This window comes from Annulohypoxylon maeteangense (assembly GCF_022496945.1).
Source record: "Annulohypoxylon maeteangense strain CBS 123835 unplaced genomic scaffold GGS22scaffold_14, whole genome shotgun sequence".
Lineage (NCBI taxonomy): Eukaryota > Fungi > Ascomycota > Sordariomycetes > Xylariales > Hypoxylaceae > Annulohypoxylon > Annulohypoxylon maeteangense.
In genome coordinates, this window is record NW_025953261.1 from 326,864 (window position 1) to 346,200 (window position 19,337).

Genomic DNA, 19,337 nt, shown 5'->3' on the forward strand with positions numbered 1-19,337 from the left:
CCCTGGAGCGTGCGTGCGCGCAGGTCCGGTACCGTGCCTGTGTGTAGGTGGTATTTAGGAGCGCAGCCCGTTCTGCGAGGACCTGATGATGCCAATCACAGCTTAGGCGAAGGCTATCGAGTCTCTAGCGAGAGTAAGTAACTTCTCCAACAGCACGATTGCGGCGTTGGTGATTTATTTTTCTTCTTCTCTTTCGATATGTATTTCTTTTTGTTTTGTTTGGGGAGTACCGAGACATATGGATGTAATATCCATCAGCGCCTATCCGTTCTCCCGCTTACAGAGCTCTTCCCGGACAATAGCAATAGCGGTAAAAGCTGTCGTGCTCGGATAGCTGTCTCAGTGCGGTATCTCAAATTATGGCATGTACTAACCCACGCGCCCTCGCACATCTCTACTGCCTACCTCTTCCAGCGAGTGCGTGGAGGTGCTAGAACAGGCCGTGGGGTTGAGAAGCAGGCTCGCTGGCGGGGCTCTAGCTGCTTTGGGGTGCCTGCAGGTCTGCAATTTGCATCCTTCGGCTCGGAATCGATCGCTGGAGGATCGAGCTCCAGGGGTTGGGAGCGAGGGGGCCTATTGCGCGCTTCCGTTCCCTACGTTAATTACCTGCGAGCCTGTCACTTGACACTTGCATGTCGATGTTACTAACCAGTGGCGGGTACCGTAGGTTGGCTGTGAGTTTTGTTTCGTTTTGTTTCGTTTCGTGCGTATGTAATATGTAAATCATGCCTTAGCCGGTAGGTGAATGGGAGGTGAGCAGCCAACAAATGTGATATATGAGGGACTAATAATCTAAGAAATTATGATGAAGAAAGTGTTGAATACCTTGATCGAGATTTGAAAGACTGGGTTCCTTGCTAAATTTAACGACGACTAAACTACACAGATGATTAGCGCAAGGGTTATGTACGCAACTCAACAACCGCCCTACCGCCATGAATCTAGGCGATCGACCACTATCAGCAGCCCTGCCACGCGGACCTACCATTGTCTACCCTCCCATCTACAAGCATCTCATCTAACATCTAACATCCCATTGCACAGACATCGACCTTAAATCATATCGGCATATTAAAACCAAGCCCAGCCCAGCCTAGCTAACACAGAAGTCGAATATCTTAGTAAGACAACGTCGTACGTTTCCCGGGCAGTGAAAGACCCGTAACACATCCATGGATCATGAATAAAGCATAAGGCTATTTGCCTACTAGCTGATTCGAATCCGGTAAATCAAACCATACAAACCTCTCTCTCTCACGGAACCGTAAGATTACCTACCTACCTATACCCAGGTCCTCGCTACACCAAAACCAAGGAACAGGAAGGTGAAAAAGCGAGAACCAAACCCTTACTTACCTACCTACCAAGTAGCTAGACCTGGATACTTCAGCCCATCTAGACCGCGCCCGTTCGGGGAATAGCACCAGGGGTCGCAGACGCTGTACGCACGCACTATGGCATGCATGTCAGACAGACGCTTACTTATTAGCTACAGCTCTACCACGTTTTTTTCTTTCCTTCTCTTTTCGTATTTGGGGTCTTTTTAAGTACCTAACCTGGTACCTAAGCAGCTACGGTAAGCCTTTTTTATTACGCGGTTAGGTACCTACAGTAGGGGTAGGTATGCCGGACAAGGGGAGCTTGTCCATCTCGCTGTAGCTAGCCTACCTGACACTAGGTAGACACTATAAGAAGCAACAGCCCGAAGTTTGTCGTGTATAAGTGCAGGAAACGGATACCCGCGTTCCCGTACCTCGGACATATTTCCCATCCCCATCTCCAATAGGTAATTTATTGAACGAGGCTGTGCTCTGAATCCGTGTATTACGTCGTCAATATATCGATGAATGAATGGCGGCGGTGGTGGGTGTGAAGCCGACGTAGTAAAGAAGTAGTATTGGATATATAAGATAGGGTTGTATCCGCCTGCCATAAATCTCTAAGCCTACTTCAACCCCCATCCGAGATTTTTTGGGGGCGACAACGGGGAACGGCTGACTTGGTTCACGATATCCCCATATCCGATCTTTCTAGAAATCATGCGGGCCTGATATTTGCCAATCAATAAATATCTCGGTAGAGTTTTTCGGTTCTAAATAAAACTTGACCGGTCGCTGTCTTTCCATTTGCATATCATTCTCCCGTTCTCGGTGAGTTGGTATGAGAAGTTCTGTCATCAGCCTCAAAGCCTCAACCCCATTAAAGCAGGCCGGCAAAAGGGCCGTCAAAATTGACATAATATCATTTGGCTAAAGTACGCGAGGCTGAAGCATTGTATAGAATATGATCTTACGATCACTTAATCTTCCATAGTCTTCTATAGTCGATTGCGAGCACATCTATCCATGGTCGCAGCTGCTAGGCTCATATCACTTCACATGGCGAAAATACTCGTCAATTTGGAAAATCAGCTCTTGGGATCTCTGTTCATAGCAACTGTCTGCCCTGCCTAGCTAACGTAACGTCGGCTTTCCACGGCATTGGAGAGGATGTCCATTCTCCAAGCCCGTAATATGTTAGCCACTGCACTCAAATTCCAGCTTCTCTCCTTAAAGCTAGGTCCTTAGGTGGGCATTGGCCCAAGCGCCGTGTTAAAATATTCTGCTTGCCTATGCTTCTCCTGCTCTGGCTTTCTCATCCCCTGAAACCTATCATGCCGACTAACCATGCTTCTCTAAGTGCTTGGATCATCCAGCTGCCAAGTTTCTTAGAAAAAAAGAATCGGAATGCGGAGCTCATCCCTCTCCCTCGGAAATGAACAAAATTTGCAATGCTCTCAAGGATATCATTAAATTTCCTACCGTAAAGACAGAAAATCCCGCCGGGACACCTCCTCGAATAGAAAGAGTCGAAAAAAAATCCAATGAGCCGGATGGGTCGGTGTCGTGTTCGTAAATAAAAGAGGTGTGAGGCGGTTAAGTATCCACTAATGTGGTCATAATGTCTGCGAAGACTCTAAAACGTTTACGCGAGTGCTGTTAACTTTTGTAACTTCGGGAAACTGGCGAAGAGTACTTCTTTATGGCGGTGAAGTGTGTCTAATGGGTCGAATCGTATGGTTAATAAGCCAGTGGCAGTGAAGTTGGCTTGGATTAAACGAAAATGTTATGTGTATTCTCGATGATGAACTGTACGGCAAGGTTCTTGGCGTGCATGTCCGTCATCTCTCTCTCGATAGTGTGGTCTCTCATAATAGTAGGTGCAAAGACCACAGCCAGGTTCTTAGGTGTCATCTAATCAAATATTAGCTCCATGTGCTAGATATAGAATGGCGTGTTAACTTACAAGATTCTCGCGCTCTCGGGAGGCAACGCGATGAAGATGGAACATCAAGAACTCAAGGCAGTCTCTGTGTTGTTGCGGTAGTTGTTTGAATACATTCTGTAAGTGGGTGCACTTCTCCGCGTCGCCCGTGATCGCTATTTAAGTTAGCCTCAATCCTATATTCGTCACATTTGCTCTTTCGATACTTACAATTTGTCTCGAGAATATAGTCGTAGACATCAAACGTTAGTAGTGGCGTCGGAAGCTTCCTGAAGTATTGCTTCAGCACGCTCGTCACGGCCGTGATATCCATATCCGGATCTGAAATATCAAAATTCTCATTCTTGTCAAATCCTTCCTGGATGGCTTTGGTTTGCGAATTTCCACCAGTCTTGCGGTAGATGCCCTCCATGTCCATACCTCTTAGCTCGACTTCTTCTATGCAACGAGTCACCACGCAGGGAATCTGGCGGCGTTCGAAGTCGGCTCGCTCCGATAAGTCAGATCCGAAGAGTACCGAGGGCGGCTCGGCCGGTGCCTGGGTAGTGGTGATATTGGCCGTTGTCATGCTCTTCTGGATAGTCTGGGGTTTCTTGAAATTAAAGAATCCTTGACGGTTGGCATCGCTCAATTGGCGATTCTGGTTGATGTTCATGGGGCCTAAGTGTGTAACTGGCGCTTCGACCTGCGCAACAGTCATGTTGTAAGGAAGACCGATATTCTCGCCGGCCATACCCAAGTGACGCTCGCGCTCCGGCTGCTGGAAGGCAACAACTGTACGGTTAACTCCTTTGGCGATATTCTGGGCCATGGCCTTCGATCCTTTCTTCCAGTTAAACTTCTTAACCTGGCCTTTTCCTATCTTGACCACGGTCGGTCCGGACTCGAGGATCGGTTCTTCCGAGTCAACGGCAAGGAGCGATCCACCAGTCTGAATGCTAGAGCTATCCAAACTCACTGAGTTGTTGGATGTACCCTTGTGCTGGTTGTAAATACCAAGACCGTTGGGAGGCGATTTAGGATCCGAGTGATTCTTGAATCGTTCCTGTATCTGGTTTGTGAGGTCGTTATTCAAGTCGGCCAACTGTGCATTCTTAGAAACAAGTTGTTCAAACTCCACTCGAGCACGATCCCTCTCTATAATTGCCCTATTCTTCTCCTCGACTAATTCGTCCCGCTCGGTGTGTAGCTGCTCCAGGCTGGCTGACATAGACTGCCTGAGTTTCTCTAACTTTTGGACGAAGTCCTTCAAGGCCGATTCCTCAAGTTCGCGGGGGTCGATAGGTCTCTTCGTTTCTTTGGCCCTTTCTACGTATCCGGCAAGCACCTCTAATTGACGAATCATGATCTCGGTTTGCGTATCTAGCACTGACACTGTCTTGCGCTTCTCTTCCAATTTTATCGTTAGATTCTTCAGGTCTTTCTCATTATTGAATTGGCGCTCTAGTTCTGCGACTCGTTGCTCGGAATTTCGTAGGCGTCGTTTCAGTAATACCGGGTCGTCGTTCGAAGCTATCGATAGAGGGCTGGTGATATCGTGTGGATGTCCATTAACTGCATCCTCCGCGATGGGAGTTTTGGGCCAGCGAGGTGACGTGGTTGTGCGAGTTGTTTCGCTGGCGCTGCGCGTATGACCGGCGCGAGGCAGATTGTTGCTGGATTCTGTGCTATTTGTTCTGCCATGGCGCACCGCATTCGAAACCCGACGAAGAATTGAAGAAGAACCCTCGTCCGTACCCAGAATACGAGCCATGTCTTCATCCATACTGAAGTCACCGCCTGCACTCCACCTAGGTAGTTTAGGCGATGTCTTGGGTTCTCCTGTCGAATTGGCCGACTCCTGGCCCGCACCCGATGTTGGTGGAGCGGGCGGCGCTCTCGGAGTCATATACGGATCACCAGCCTTTTCGGCCGCAGAAGGTCGGGGTGTTGTACCATTTACTAAAAAAGTCTGTTAGTTGATGATAATTTTGTAAATTTGCTTTATTTGTGCACTCACCGTTTCTAGCAGCCGTAGCAGGAAGTTCCTTTCTAGTAATAGGCTTTGCATTGTTGCTAACCGATGTGGCTAAGGAGTCACTTGATCGTACTTCATCGTCGTCTTTGAGGCGAGATTCCTGTGAGCTTCGTGGGGTACTAGTCTTGTCACCAGCGTGCAAGAGCTGGGGCGAATCGGTGAGTGGTAGATTGGGGAATGCCTCCTTGTCCTTTCGGCCGGAACTGCTACTGCTGCCCCTAGATCTCACAACATCCTGGATCGCATTCGACTGGGACTCTGTTCTGGAATTTGTCTTCTTGCTCTTAGGCGCTTCTTGCAACTTGAAATCATCTGCGGGATGTGATCTTCCATTTGTCATCTTTTGACCTCTGTCTTCGGTCGAAGCTGGTGATGGCTTCGAAGGTGCGTTTTTATCGCCCCTGCTAGATTTAGAAAGCTTCCTACCCAAGTCTCGGGGAGGTGGAGTCTCGTGATCGAACGACGATTGTCTTCCCTTCTCCTGGAAAGCAATATGGGGCGTCGAAGATTGCGCCGGCTCCCTTCGCTCCGAAATGGAAGCCGGCTTTGAAAGGTTGAAGTAGTCTTTCTCCTTCGATTTCTTACTAGAATCGCTAATAGGTTCTGTTGCGGATCTGGGTGTCGGAGCAGGCACTGGACTCGGATCCAGGGCAACCGGGATGAAAAAGCCTTGATCATCGGCTGAGTTGCCGTTGGTAATGTCGGCCCCCGCGAAGATCGCCGAGTTTCGATTGTTGCGATAAGTTTGCGCAGGCAATAAGCCGCCATCTCTTCCAGTATGGTCGGTAGATCGCTCAGGCGATCTGGCCGGTCTTGAACTACTTCTCGACGAGTCGTTCCGAGGGTACGAAGGTCGTGGGCGTGGGGAGAGTTCGGTAGGAGTGTCAGAGTCAGGCTCGACTCTATCGTTCGAAAAGGCATTGGGAGGTATAGCGTTAGGAGGAAGCGCTGGGAGGGACTTCTCCATAATCATAGGCGACGATTCTTTCTCTCGCGCTTTTGCCTGAGCTGCAGCCTTAGACTTTTTCCTACGTCTAGCCATCAAGGATTCATGACAGTTCATGCAAAATATTCCCTGCGAAGTCCTAGCATATCGCAAGTTCTCGATCTTCCTTTTACAGTTCCTGCATCTGAAGCAGGCCGCGCAAAAGGCCTGATCGCCGGTCAATATTGCGAGATCTTCGATCTTTTCACCGCAAGCGCTGCAGCTGTACGTGCAGTTGTTGCATATGAGTGAACCGTCGCCGAGTAGTAGTAAGTTTGCGTCTGAGTCGAGGAGGGTACCGCAAGTGTTGCATCGGAAGCAATTGAGATGCCATCGGTTGCCAGCTACAATCATGTTCGGATTAGCTTTCATGGACGATATTTTTGCATGGTATGAGCAAACAAGACTAAACCGAATATTTTGGATCCTCAAGTAAAGCAAACTTACCTAGCTCGAATGCCTTGCCCTCTTCAAGGATCTATATAAGAAATAATAGTTTAGCAACGTCATCTTCGTAGTTGAGTATTTGCTCTTCTTACCTCGCCGCAGCCCTTGCAAGGAAAGACATCGTCACTCTCTAGAGGAGGGTCTGTGTATTCGTCCATGATGCTGCTCGCCATTTTGCCGGTAACCAACCCAAGTTCGTATATTAAGCAAGATATCTAAACCTAGCCGAACCAATCGACGATCTAGTGAGGGCTATCTTTTCTTACGCCAATAAGGGGGTGTAGATAAGTTTAGGTTTGGCGCGTCATGAAAGGCGATCGAGTTTAGGCTATCGCAACATCGAAGCTGCCACTTTTTACACAGCGACAACTCAATGGGTATTCGGAATAGCGTTGAGGAGGGAAATGTCGAGTGTATAAAACGGAGTTACCCGACTGGTTTAAATGAAGAGGGAGAGGATAAACGTGGTATCGTTATCGACCTGGACACCTAAGAGGTTTGTTAGAAGGTGGTGGAGGGTCAAGGTTGTCTGACGAAATATCGAATAGCGGTGATGCGGTGATGAGCCACGAGGCAAGATGTGGAAGGGATCGAGTGAGTAGAAGGGTTTGAAAAGAGCGGAGCCAGAAAGTAGGGTAGGTAACAACCGCCTTGTAAGGCCTTGTAAGGCGCTACTGTGTTCTGGGAGTAGTTTTTGGGAGTGGTACTGCGAGTAATGATCTGGTATGTGTGGTTTGCGAGACGGGCTGGACGGGTAAAGAAAGTTTAGGCGTTCTACCTAGGCATGCGTAGTAAGTGTGTACTATGGTAGTCGGTACGGTAGTCGTAGTCGTAACTGGAGGCGTCGAACACAATAGCAGCAAGCAGAGCAAGTAGCAAGCCACAAGGCGAGACACAGGAGTGTATGACGGGTGAAACTAATGTCCACTTAGATGCCACTCACGGACCTTACGTCGATCAGGAAATGGGATTTGGGATTAGGTATTCGGTATTCAAAGGTATTCAAAGATATTCAGGGTTTTTTTTAGGATTCAGGAACGGGGAAGAAGGTCTAGTTAGTTGGTCTAGTTTGCTTCTTCTTTTTTTTAATTTGACTTGGTTCCAAGTTGTCATGTATGTAGAATGTAGAATGTAGAAACGAAGGATTGACGAACGATGAATGATGAACGATGAACGACGAACAACGAATAGATCGTAGATCGTGGATCGCTTCAGTCGATTCTGTCGATTCTATGTGGACAGTGGTCAATTAGGAGGAATAAATCAAATCAAACAATTCAATTCAATGAATCACAATGCAAAGTTACTAACTAATCCGACTAAAAAATGATAAAGTTCGGAACACAGGAAAGGGGGGAATCGCTGCCCGTGGAGGGGATACAAGCGTGGATGCCACTGGATGGAGCCCCAGTTGAACTAATCGTCTCAGAAGATAGACCCTTACCCTTATTACCAAAGTGGGACGGTTATGTACAGTACATGCCCAGAAGATGGAAGTATAATTCTCTCGGTACTTGAATATCTACGGTACGTACATGTCTCTCCAAGTACACTCGATTAATTTTGGATATACATACAGTCGTGTAAGTGTTAAAGCTACCTAGTAGTCTTTCTCTTCATAGGTAGGTAATTCGAACAAAAAGGGATAGGCTGAATAGATAAATGAAAGATATTCAAAAGTAGATATATCGATGAAAGGGTTAACAGGAAATACATAATACGTGAGTAATGGCTTCTAATAGCTATGATGCCAGGTTTACATAAAAGCCAATACTAAGATGTTGTACAAGTATTGTACGAGTTTTGCTGACGAGACGAGTCGAGATGAGCAATGTAGTGACCGTCATTTTAAAGAAACCGGCTAGTCGGGTCGATCTCCACACTCCCATGACCCTGGATAGAGTAATCCTTTTAGAGGAATATCTAAATATTCGAGGTTACCTGGAAAACCCCAGGTTACCAACAGCGTACCTACTTCAGTCTGGATAGTCCCAACCATTTGAACCTTACCAAATACTAAGTTACCTAGTAGATACATCAGACGAAGCAAAACGTTCAGTGTTAATCATCATCTCAACATGGTCAACTATTTTTATGAACATTCAAAGTTAGAACGGCAACTGTATCAAAGTCCAAAATAGGTCATCTAAACAATCGAACCATCCTCCTACGGCCATCTCAAACCTGGTTTTCCAACAAGTCAAACAGGTCAACTAGGTCAACCGTTGATAGGAGGACGTTATACGAAACCAACTAACCAGCTAACCAGCTGAAAAGGATTCCTACATATCTTTCCTCACCTCAGCCTCTTGGCTGTTATAACGAACGGTAAGAGGTTCGCATATGGCCGACGGGTACAAGTTGCCAGTTAGGCTATTAAGACCATTAAGGCTATCAATGCCATCAATGCTATAGGACTAACATACAGAAGAGGCTTCCTTTTCCGAATCATGCTTCGAGTTCCGACTTTTCATGTGTTGTTACCTACATGTCCTACATATCCTACATGCCAATGGACTATTTGAGAAGTAGGTACACATACAAAGCTCAAAGCTCACAGGCACAGGAAAAAGGCAAAGGCACGTAACAATGCATTGTTGGCCAACGAGAAAGTTCTAGCGCTAGCGATCTTCTTTACATGAACGTGGCGGAACTCGTGCTACGTGCGAAAGTCTTGGTACCTGCTTGGAGGCGGTCTGGGCCAGTGGCCTAAAGATCGGCACCACAAAGAACCCCCCATATTGTCAACTCATTCTCCTCATGTGGCATTCGGTGGCTTTCTTCGAAGTCCCAGGTTCCAGGTCCCAGAGGAATTGTGTCTGTATCTTCCTGCACCAACCCGATGAACGCCTCGTGCCGTCCTCTCGCCGCCGTCATGCCGTTGTTCTGTGGCACGAATTACAGATTCCTGAGGCATCTATAATCTACCGACCCAGTTAATGAAAAACGTCAGGGACTTATACTAACCGTAAACTAAAACTTAAAACGAATCCGTCTCTTTAGTCGGACTACCCCTATCGTCATCGATCACCAAACGAGGAGCTACTAGAGCTACTAGAGCTGCTAAAGTCACTAGAGCTACGGTGGCAGCTTAGCTACCAAAGGCTAAGCATTGGAGGTGATTGCTTTTCCCGCATACATATTCCAGTTCGCCAGTCAGGTCGATCAATGGCTTTCCGGATACCGGTATTTCTTTGAGTTTTTTTTCTACAGTGGCGGATTGTTCCGCTACATGCGAAGCCACGCAACGCAATCCCAGCGTTGATCGGATAGACCACGCAGGGGAACGCGAGTCAAGTCTATTCGAGCCTGTCGAGCCTGTCGAGCGCGGTAAAAGGGACCGCTAAAACGTGTTTCAAGTTGGACATGGTTCTGAGTGGCTCTCGTTCAGCCACGAAACGATTCAGACATATTATTCAACCTGTCAACCTCTTCATGCCTTCTAAAAGGAATGCACCATGCTGACATCACGCAATCTCGTCATTCTTTCTAGAAGCACACGTAAGCATGCCTGTCTAGTCACGATCACGATGCCCGTCACAGCGATAGGGCGTCAAGTTTACCTACCAGTTTACTCCAGGGTTGCTAACCACCACCATGCAATATTTTCTACATCTGCTATAGTCCTCTACACCCAGCCTTATCTTTATGAAACTAAAGAATATCCATATAATTCCCTTACGTGTTTCCGTTACAGTAATTAACCGCGAGCTGACTCCCTAGGTACGCAGCCTACAGCATAGTACAGCGTATTATGTTTTTCTTAAAGGGTCGGGATAAGACCCCTGAGCTGATCTTCAGTATCCTGGGGAGTCTCATGCCCGTCCAGAAATGTTACAGGTAACATTCGGCCGGTTGCTGTTTTAGGGGAAATAAGAAATGTCCCTGTCATTGCCAAGTTCATCGTCCCATCATTTATTACCTTTTCTTCAATGCTCTCTCTCTTTCGAGCGATGATACAGAACGATTTCGAGCATACCCAGCGTCTATCAGTTGGTCTAGGATTCGTACTTTAATAAGACCACATTACGGGGATCCTTAGAACCGATGAGATTGGCGGCGGATCGCTTACAGCACGTCGCGCCGTTTCAAGATATGAATCCTGTCCCACCGACCATTTCGCCCATTTGAGACTCTGGAACCCCAACCCCAAACCCCAGCCTCGAATCCTTGTTCAGGTCCAGCTGTCGCGCTTGTATCGTCGAGCCGCTTTGCAGCGTGCATATACATAATCATTTCGGGCACGCCTTACTAACATGGATGGGAGTTGTTGTCAAATTCGATCCCAATCTACCAAATGCAAGTCGTTATTATTAATCGGTCCCGGCGAGGTGTTTTTGGTGCTGTAAGGCATTGCCACTTGTTGGAATCTAGAATTACCAATTACAGTTGGAGACCCTTGATTTTAGCAGCTGTTTCTCTTTTCGTCCTGATGCCTACGACCCTGGCCCTTTCATTTAGAACTTTTGGAAATGTTTACTACATACTCCTAGGTCACTACGTACACTCATCGCCGGCGTACACAGGCGAAATCTCCGATCCAGCACGGAAAACAATCAACCAGTCGTCTTTCGGACCGCATAATGTGTTTTACAGGTAGATTCGTATAACGTATCTGCGTTTTAGTGCGGATGCATGCAAAATATTCCCGTACGCCGCCATACCCCCGTCACCTCCAAACTACTTGTATGCTTAGATGCATTACAGGTTTTTAGCAGCATCTCGGAGCTAGCAGTAGAAAAGATCTGCTTGAACTACTATGTTAGCCTCTTATGCTTGGTGTCCTCATACACGACTAGATATTACCGCGGGCCGAAGACGGTCCTTAAATACGATTCGGGAGATATATTACCGACAGTTAGGTGGGAGTAGTATAACGTCCTATTCGACATGTTTCAGATGAAACGAAGAGCTAATTGATACAGCATGATCTTGAATTACAAGACTGCAAAACTCTCAGATCCGCTTGTCAGCTGAAGCTACTAAGCGACCCGGCACTGGTGACCGAACGCACGGTGAGTGGATAGTGGATAATTAATAAATATCCGATCTCAGGGCTGGATCTTCTAAACCTAGGGCTTATCCTCCACGAACCACTCGACCACTCTGCCACTTGGATAATGCCAAGAATAAGAGATGCAGAGATGCAAAGATGCGAAATGTAGCCAGCAGATCCTACGTAGTAATGGGAATACAAAACCAGATCGCGGAATGTGACGTGGCCCAACTCTGGGACCGACAACGAATCTTTTTTTTCTTTTTAGGTATCTAATGGATCTTTTATGCGATGCGATGGATTATGGGGTGTTAAGAGTTGACATATTAACGACTCCTGATTGATTCCCCTTGCGATCCACCTGTCAAACCTGTCGACATGCCGATCATACAGGCTTCACTATAATTCAGGTACATATATGCCTATACTCAATTGATATTATTATACATGATCATCTAATCGAATGATGGTCGTTATTTAATATGGTAAATTTATTAAAAAGGGGTATTCTTTATACAAAACCTGCTCGTTGAAACACTTCGAATCCTTGGCTTAACGATATAGGCTAATTCCTACCTATCGACAGAAATCATAGAAACAAATATCATATAGCTTATCTCTAAATACTAACCGAAGGAGTTACTATAGCAAACTAACAATATAACATCACCAACCCTCACATCACTCGCACATAAGTACCTAGGTATATATGAATAAGTCATCCAAGTCCAAAGCCTATATTATCGCCAAGCACATCCCCTTACATCCTCCACTCCCGCCTCCCAATCCGAATCTCCTTGCATCAACCCAATATATAAAGATGCGGCCACAGCACCTGCGACCTTCCGTCCCGCATGCCACGGTGAAAGGGGGAAAGGGAATCTGAGAAAATCGATTAGATGAAGGAGCACCGACGCTCCTTGTAACTCCAACGATACCACGGACACGCGCATTTACGTAACTACCTAAGGCTGATAGGCATGTATGTAGGTACGTATGGATGTATGAGGAAGGACCGCGATGTTTAGATGCGGCATCCAGCCCTCCCTACGCCTTGCATTAGGTACTTACTCATAAGCACCTTTAACTTCAAGTATGTAGGTAATCGAGATATACACACATAAAAGTCCCCGATATGGCGGTTGGCCGTCTGTGCCCGTTGCCTACACGTCTAGGCACATCCATCCATCTACATACCTGGCGTATAAACTTAATGTGCTACCACACCGTCATCACCAATGCCGGAGGATCGTGCGGCTTTGCGATCCTCCCCAGGTATCATCTATCTATCTGTCTACATCGCACGTATGCGGGTGTACGGCGCATGCAGAGAGATATCAGGTGGATATATATAGTACAACGCGAAAACCGGGAATATTGTCAACTAGCACGGTTTCATGAGATCGCCTTGTTTCGTCTGGATCTCGTTGCGGGGGAACTGGGTGTTTTCTGTGAAAGGTTGACGTCGGGTTGGGTTCCTGGATTTAGGTAGGTAGGGTAGGTAGGTAGGCTGGGAGCGCGAGTTGATGGCGGCGCAGGGCGGCGTGTATATGGGTCCGATATGTGAAACGATATTGTCGATTTGGGATGAGGCGGGAATATTGCTTTAGGTAGGTAAGTCATTTGAAGTGTTGATTTATAGATATTTAAGGATATTAGTTAAGCGGAAGTTATTCTTGCCTTAAGAACGCAGATAGGCGAATCCACCTGGGTTTCACATGCATTTTCATCTAATCACGTAAGGGACGATGTGGGAGCCAAGTATTCCTTTAAATATTTCTTAGGTAATATGTATATCAAGATGGAACAGACTATCGCGATGATTTTGTTGTCTTTTGTGTATACCTTGTGAGTACTATAGCAAATCATCTATAACCATCCGTTGCCAACTATCCCGCATGCACCCTTGACGACTTATTAGGACAAGCCATCAACTCAGCGCCCCTTCTACGCCGTCGATTTAGGCTCCCGTACCATAATAGCTAGCGTAGGCTTGTGCTCCTTTCCAACTTTAGATGCGTCGAACTGCAACGTATCTACAGGAACAAAGCCTTGGCGCTTGTATAGATTGACAGCCAGGGGCATGGCCTCAAGGTACGCGGGAACCTGCTCGGCGTCTGCGACGGCAAGAACGCTCTGTATGAGAGCGGCGCCTATACCACGGCCGTGGTAGGATGGCTCGGTGCATATGATGCCTAGAGCTGTTATATTTATCAGCACATTATGTAAACATTTCCATGGAGGAAAAGTCACCAAGGGGTAAGAATCTATAGGAAATAAAGGGGTATACTCCACGTACTTAACTTCTCACTCGCACGCCATTTCTCCTGCATCCTACAATGACCGAATTAGCAAGTAACCAAGTAAATGGGTAAATACTTCCTAAAATAAGGAGTCCACAGGTTTCAATCCCATAGCGAGCACGCCATCGTCAACAGGCAACCACAAAAAGAAAAAGAAAACAAAAAAACAAAAAACCATACTTCTTCAACCCGATAAACAACTCATCAAACAACTCCTTATCGACCCCCTCCGGCACTTCCAAAACAAACTTCTTCACCTCCTCCTCCTCGCCCTCCTTCCTCTGCACAACCCTCCCCTCCTCATCAAACACCTCAAACCCCTCCGCCAACCCCTTAACCGCAGCCGGGACATCCCACTTCGCGAACGCGACGATCTTCCCCGTGGCCTCGTCCACAACTTTAAACTGCTGGATCCCGGGGTCGGCGAAGCGGGCACGGATCCGGTCCGTGTTCCACGCGTGCATGGTGGCGGGGGATGACCACCAGTATGTGAATTGGGGCGAGGCGGAGAAGGCGTGCATGTCTGGGTGGTGGGGTGGTTAGTGGGTAAATATCACTAGGGAGATATCCCGTTCCCATTCCCGCTCCTGGGGTTAAGGGGAAGAAGGCGTGATGCCTCAAGCAATGCAAGTGATATATATACGTATAACCCAAATATAAATAAAAACTCACTATACCACCACATTAGTAACCCCAAACAAAGTAAACACAAAAGGCAACAACTCACCAAACATCCGTCATCCCAGGCGTATCCTCCGGCACACACCTCTCCATAACAAACCCAGACGGCAGCAGCGCCGACGGGTGCGGGAACGGAAGCGTCATAGTATCGGAGTAGCAACGGCGGGCTATACGCCAACTTCTACTTCTACTTCTACGCAACCCAGAATCAACACGAAGCGATTCAAACAGCTGAAAACAAGTAGTGCGTAAATGAAGCGGGAATAAAGCGCAATGAACAACAACCCGCATGATCCGCCGATTCGAGTCGGGTTTACGTGCTTATGTGCTGCTTGCGCTGTTGGATGTTGGACTGTATAACGGCTTACACATATACATTACCTACCTAGACTAACCAGGGGGGGTCTCGTGAGTCAACCGTATGTATGTACGTACGGAAGCCGAGTTCGGTATAGCCCCTGCGCCTTAATGTCATATTATAAATAAATACCTACCTATTCAGTGATCCTGAATGCCGTGTTACAGGCATCGGAAGCCAATGGTCACAGTTCCGATGCTCATGGCGTAATCGAGTAAGTCCTATTGCACATAGATTCGAGTTTGTGCTATATACATATATGCTGAATATACAATCGGATAGGGCGTTTGTATCCACATAGTTTGGTAGGCAAGTGTAGGAGAATCAGCTCATAGTTTCTTCCCTACCTACTAGAGGTATCAATCGGATTACCCTGATCGTCGTATTCAAGGTCAATATCGGTGAAATTCTCTTCACCAAAAATTTCGGCTTCAAGGCTCGAGTGCACCCGTATCATGGACTTGATAGCCCGGACCGTCTGCGGGCAGTCTCTCTCTATTTCCAGGAAGATCCTCGCCGAGTCCATCGAGATAGAGCTGAGCTGATCTAACTCCATGTAACCTTGAGCGAGATGGTATAGCGTGGTAGAGACCGGTCGAAGATGTCGGGGAGATGAGCCCTTCCGACGTAAGTCTAGCGATAGCTGATTTCGTATATTTTCCTTGGTGCGCACAACGAACCAACCAGTCCAGTTTGGCATGAGCATATGTTCGCATGTGTGAAATGATTCCTTGTATTCTTTCAACTGGACAAGTGCCTGGATGTAATAATTCCAGTTCTTGCTATCGACCTCAAATCCCTCGTAGCGAACCTCTTTGATAAGATCCTGGATTCCTGACGCGTCTCCTTGGCTGAAAAGCATCCTTTGCATGCTCTCGAGACCGCCTGATAGGACATATCGATATCTAGGCGAGATTTTCGGCGTATGAGGTAGCTCTTCGACGTAATCAGCCGAGCGTGCTTCCTTCTTCGCGGCCCCGAAGAGGATATTCCACGTTTCGGCAACGTGAGGGTAATTCTGTTCCTGGAGATCCGCACGCATAACAGAATTGAGCATCATGACGGGCAAAACTCCACCTGTCTCTTTTTCGCCTTGGAAGATAAACCGATAAAGATCAACAAGTTCTCGAGCTTGGACGAAATCTTTCAGATCAACCAACATGTAAACCATGGTGCTGAAATGAAACTTTTCAGTACTTTCTCCTAGAAGCTCGCCCGGTTGACCGCGATTATGGCTTGGAGATGACAGCGCAATCAATTTCTTGTTATTATTGAGGCCGTATATATAATAGAATGAACGAAGCGCTTTGCCAAGCCATTCGGTCGCGGTAAAACGTGCCCGTTGTCTTGGAGGGAATTTCTTCCATTGCCCGAGTGCTTGAGCCAACTGGAACAGACTAGTAGACGAACTCGGGAGGCCATTTTGTAGCATCAGCTTGTGGAGACGTCGGACTGATGCAGGCTCCCCAGTCATAAGTAAAGCACCCATGACAATATGGAAATGGTCTTGGGTAACCTCAAAGGTTTTGTCTTTCAACGCGGATGCGAGGAGCCCTAAAGCGTGTTGTGATTGGCGACATAACGATAGGCCAAGAAGTAACTGGAGGTATGTGAATTCGTTATAAGGGATATCTTTTTCGGCCATGATATTGAGAACCCTATTGATAGCAGCTAGATCGCGGCGAAGAGCGTGATAGCGAAGAAGTTTGTTCCACATCCGAGTTGCAATGATCCCTTTCTTGGCTGCACGAATACAGACGTCTTCGGCCGCTTTAAAGTGGTCATTCTGACAGTACGCGTCAACGAGACTGCTTAGGATAGCATCACTGACCCCTACGCGAGCGCTTAATCCTTGACGATATAAGTCAATCGCAAAGCCTAGATCACCTCTGGTACCGGCCATTTGCATCATTGTCCCGTAGCTATACTGATCCGGTTCTCCTACTTCGCCAAATTTTTCAAAAGTAGATATAGCACCGTCATAGTCGCCAGCTTTCACATACGCATTCAGGAGAATGTTCCAGGAGTAGGTATTTTGTTTGATACCAAATTTCCCCTCGATATCGTTGAAAATGCGTTGCGTTTCTTCAACTTCACCTCGAACAGCATGGACGTGAAGGAGATGTGAAAATGTGTCGTCAGCTTTCAGGGCTGGAAGCTCTGGGTCATCGCGGTATAGCTTCATAAGTCTAGCCCATAGATCGTAAACCCTACGAGTATCTCCCTGGGCCGCGTAAAAAGCTAAGTACCTCTGAAAGGCCCTACGAGAAGGGACGGTATGGAATCTATGCCAGTCTCCCCACAGCTTTTCAACCCCCGCGTACTTGTATGAAATTGGCGCACGGATGCGATTGTAAGCTTTGAAAATTTCATGGAGTACGGGATGACTCGGCATGCTCTCGGGGAGGTTACGATAGATCTCATACACCTCTATTCCAAGTTGTGCTTGATCCCTATAGATTACACCACGTAGAAATTCTTCGAAAGCGAGAAGGTCATTCGTCACTCCGAGAAGGGGGATAACTTGGTCATTGGCACACGATGCAAGAGCTCTGCGAACCAAAATTCTCTGCAACATGTCTAGCGCCTCCTGACCAAGCTGACTGTCTAGTTCTTGAAGCTCTTGCCGTCCACGCTTCTGAAATTCGATGGCTTTTCTAGCGAGATCAGGAACTTCGGAAACATTTTTCAGTTGAGATACAATGCCTCCAAAATCCCATCTGGCGGCCATCTTGGGATAGTGTCTCCAAATATTATATAATAACTCTGTCTTAGAAGATCGTAATGCACTGGTAAGTATTAAATCGAGTGCGTCAATTAAGGAGGGAACCTCAAGAGTTTCATGATCTAATCCTTTAATGAGCAATTCGACGGCTTCAATATCGTTCTGGAGGCCAATTTCGGCCCTGATACCAGCGACGAAATTTTGGTCAGTCCACTGCGATAAAGACAATTTGTGGAAAAGTTCCGAAATTTTCCACGAGTCGGAAATTCGACCACTCTTTGAAAGAGAATCCAGAACTTGATCCATATAAGTAAGTTTCGATGATTCGTCTAGGAACTTGTAATGATGCCAGATCTGATCAATGTCTCTGGGGTCGTTGCTACCGTCCTTTATTAGATAGTCGAGCGTCTCAATATGTTCTTCTTTGCTTAAATGACTTATATCATCCGCGGCAGTATCGAGTTGTGACGGTGTTTCATAAGCACCCATATCAACCTCTTGGTCTATATCCTCAACAGCTGTGCCTAGTATCTCTCCTGTCTCAGTGTCCGAAGTATTACTACCAGGCTCATGCTCTTCTTCACCGGTGCTAGACTCGTTCTCTTGGCGATTAACCTGTTGTCTGGGAACAGATGAGGTATACAAGCGAGGGGCGAATTTGGAAAAGCGCTGTCCCCGGCGGAGACTATCTGATCGACTGGTAGAGGCGGAAGTAGTGGGAGTTAAGCGACGCATAAGGTTGACAGCACCAGTTGGGTATAGGAAGTCGAGAAGAAAGGCTGAAGCTGTCAATGGCAAACCCTTATTCTCTTCGGATGTCGACCCCATGTTGAGATCAAAGGTGCCATGCATTAACGCTTGCCAAGCTTTGGTGATTTCAATGTCAGCTGCGCCATGATTCCAGAAGGAATTTCGAAGTTGTCTCTGAGACCGAAGAGATTGGGCGACGCCGGGAACTACTCGTTGGAGACCGCATGGTTCCAGACTCGCAGCAGTCTTCTCCAGCATTTAGAGTATGCTTGGAACAGTAAGTAGTTCGCACAATGGCCAACAATTCGAAAGGAGTATGTTCGAGGAGTTTAAGACATTATGGGAACTGGTTCATGAGTGTGTTAGCACTGCCGAGATTTCAAGAGTTTCCGGCGCAAGTCCATTATTCATTAACATTTTGAAATTTTGAAAAGAGGAGTAGTAAGTAGGTACTTACGGTACACCATAAAGAATACACATCGGAGTTGTAGAGTTGTAAATGGTATAGACCATACCGGAGTACTTCGGCTACGGAATATAACGTATAGTGGAAAATTAACCACACGCTACATTTAAACTTCTTCAACGACGTCGGCAGCTTCGACTTTCTTTTTTTTCCAAGCTATCGCTAATCGGACCCACCCAGCCACGGTCGTTTGCGGTACCCGGTACATGGTGGGATGATGTGCCCCACTACAAATAGCCCTGGATCAATTAAACTTTGTCCCTCTGCCTCTTCCACAGGCAGCTTGCCGGTTAGACAGCCACAGGTGGCTACAGCACCTAAATAGGTACCTAGATACTTAAAGCT

At 47.0% G+C, this 19,337-nt stretch overlaps 3 protein-coding genes across 3 annotated transcripts; all 3 read right to left on the bottom strand.

The window, feature by feature from the left end:
* Positions 1–3,092: 3,092 nt before the first annotated feature.
* On the bottom strand, positions 3,093–6,620 carry GGS22DRAFT_180904 (RhoGAP-domain-containing protein; the record flags this gene model as incomplete). Its single annotated transcript, XM_047963811.1, has 4 exons — positions 3,093–3,233; positions 3,286–3,419; positions 3,475–5,205; positions 5,264–6,620. The coding sequence occupies 4 exons, from the start codon at positions 6,618–6,620 to the stop codon at positions 3,093–3,095; spliced, it is 3,363 nt and encodes a 1,120-aa protein (XP_047816610.1).
* Positions 6,621–13,539: 6,919 nt separating this feature from the next.
* Positions 13,540–14,476, bottom strand: GGS22DRAFT_168707 (uncharacterized protein; the record flags this gene model as incomplete). Its single annotated transcript, XM_047962210.1, has 2 exons — positions 13,540–13,904; positions 14,188–14,476. The coding sequence occupies 2 exons, from the start codon at positions 14,474–14,476 to the stop codon at positions 13,657–13,659; spliced, it is 537 nt and encodes a 178-aa protein (XP_047816611.1). The 3' UTR covers positions 13,540–13,656.
* A 534-nt stretch (positions 14,477–15,010) lies between these two features.
* On the bottom strand, positions 15,011–19,131 carry GGS22DRAFT_40555 (uncharacterized protein). The gene is made up of 2 exons (XM_047967004.1): positions 18,984–19,131; positions 15,011–18,872 (listed from the first exon to the last, which is right to left on the bottom strand). Exon 2 carries the CDS (start codon positions 18,782–18,784, stop codon positions 15,395–15,397), a length of 3,390 nt encoding a protein of 1,129 aa, XP_047816612.1. The 5' UTR covers positions 18,785–18,872; positions 18,984–19,131; the 3' UTR covers positions 15,011–15,394.
* Between the last annotated feature and the right edge of the window lie 206 nt (positions 19,132–19,337).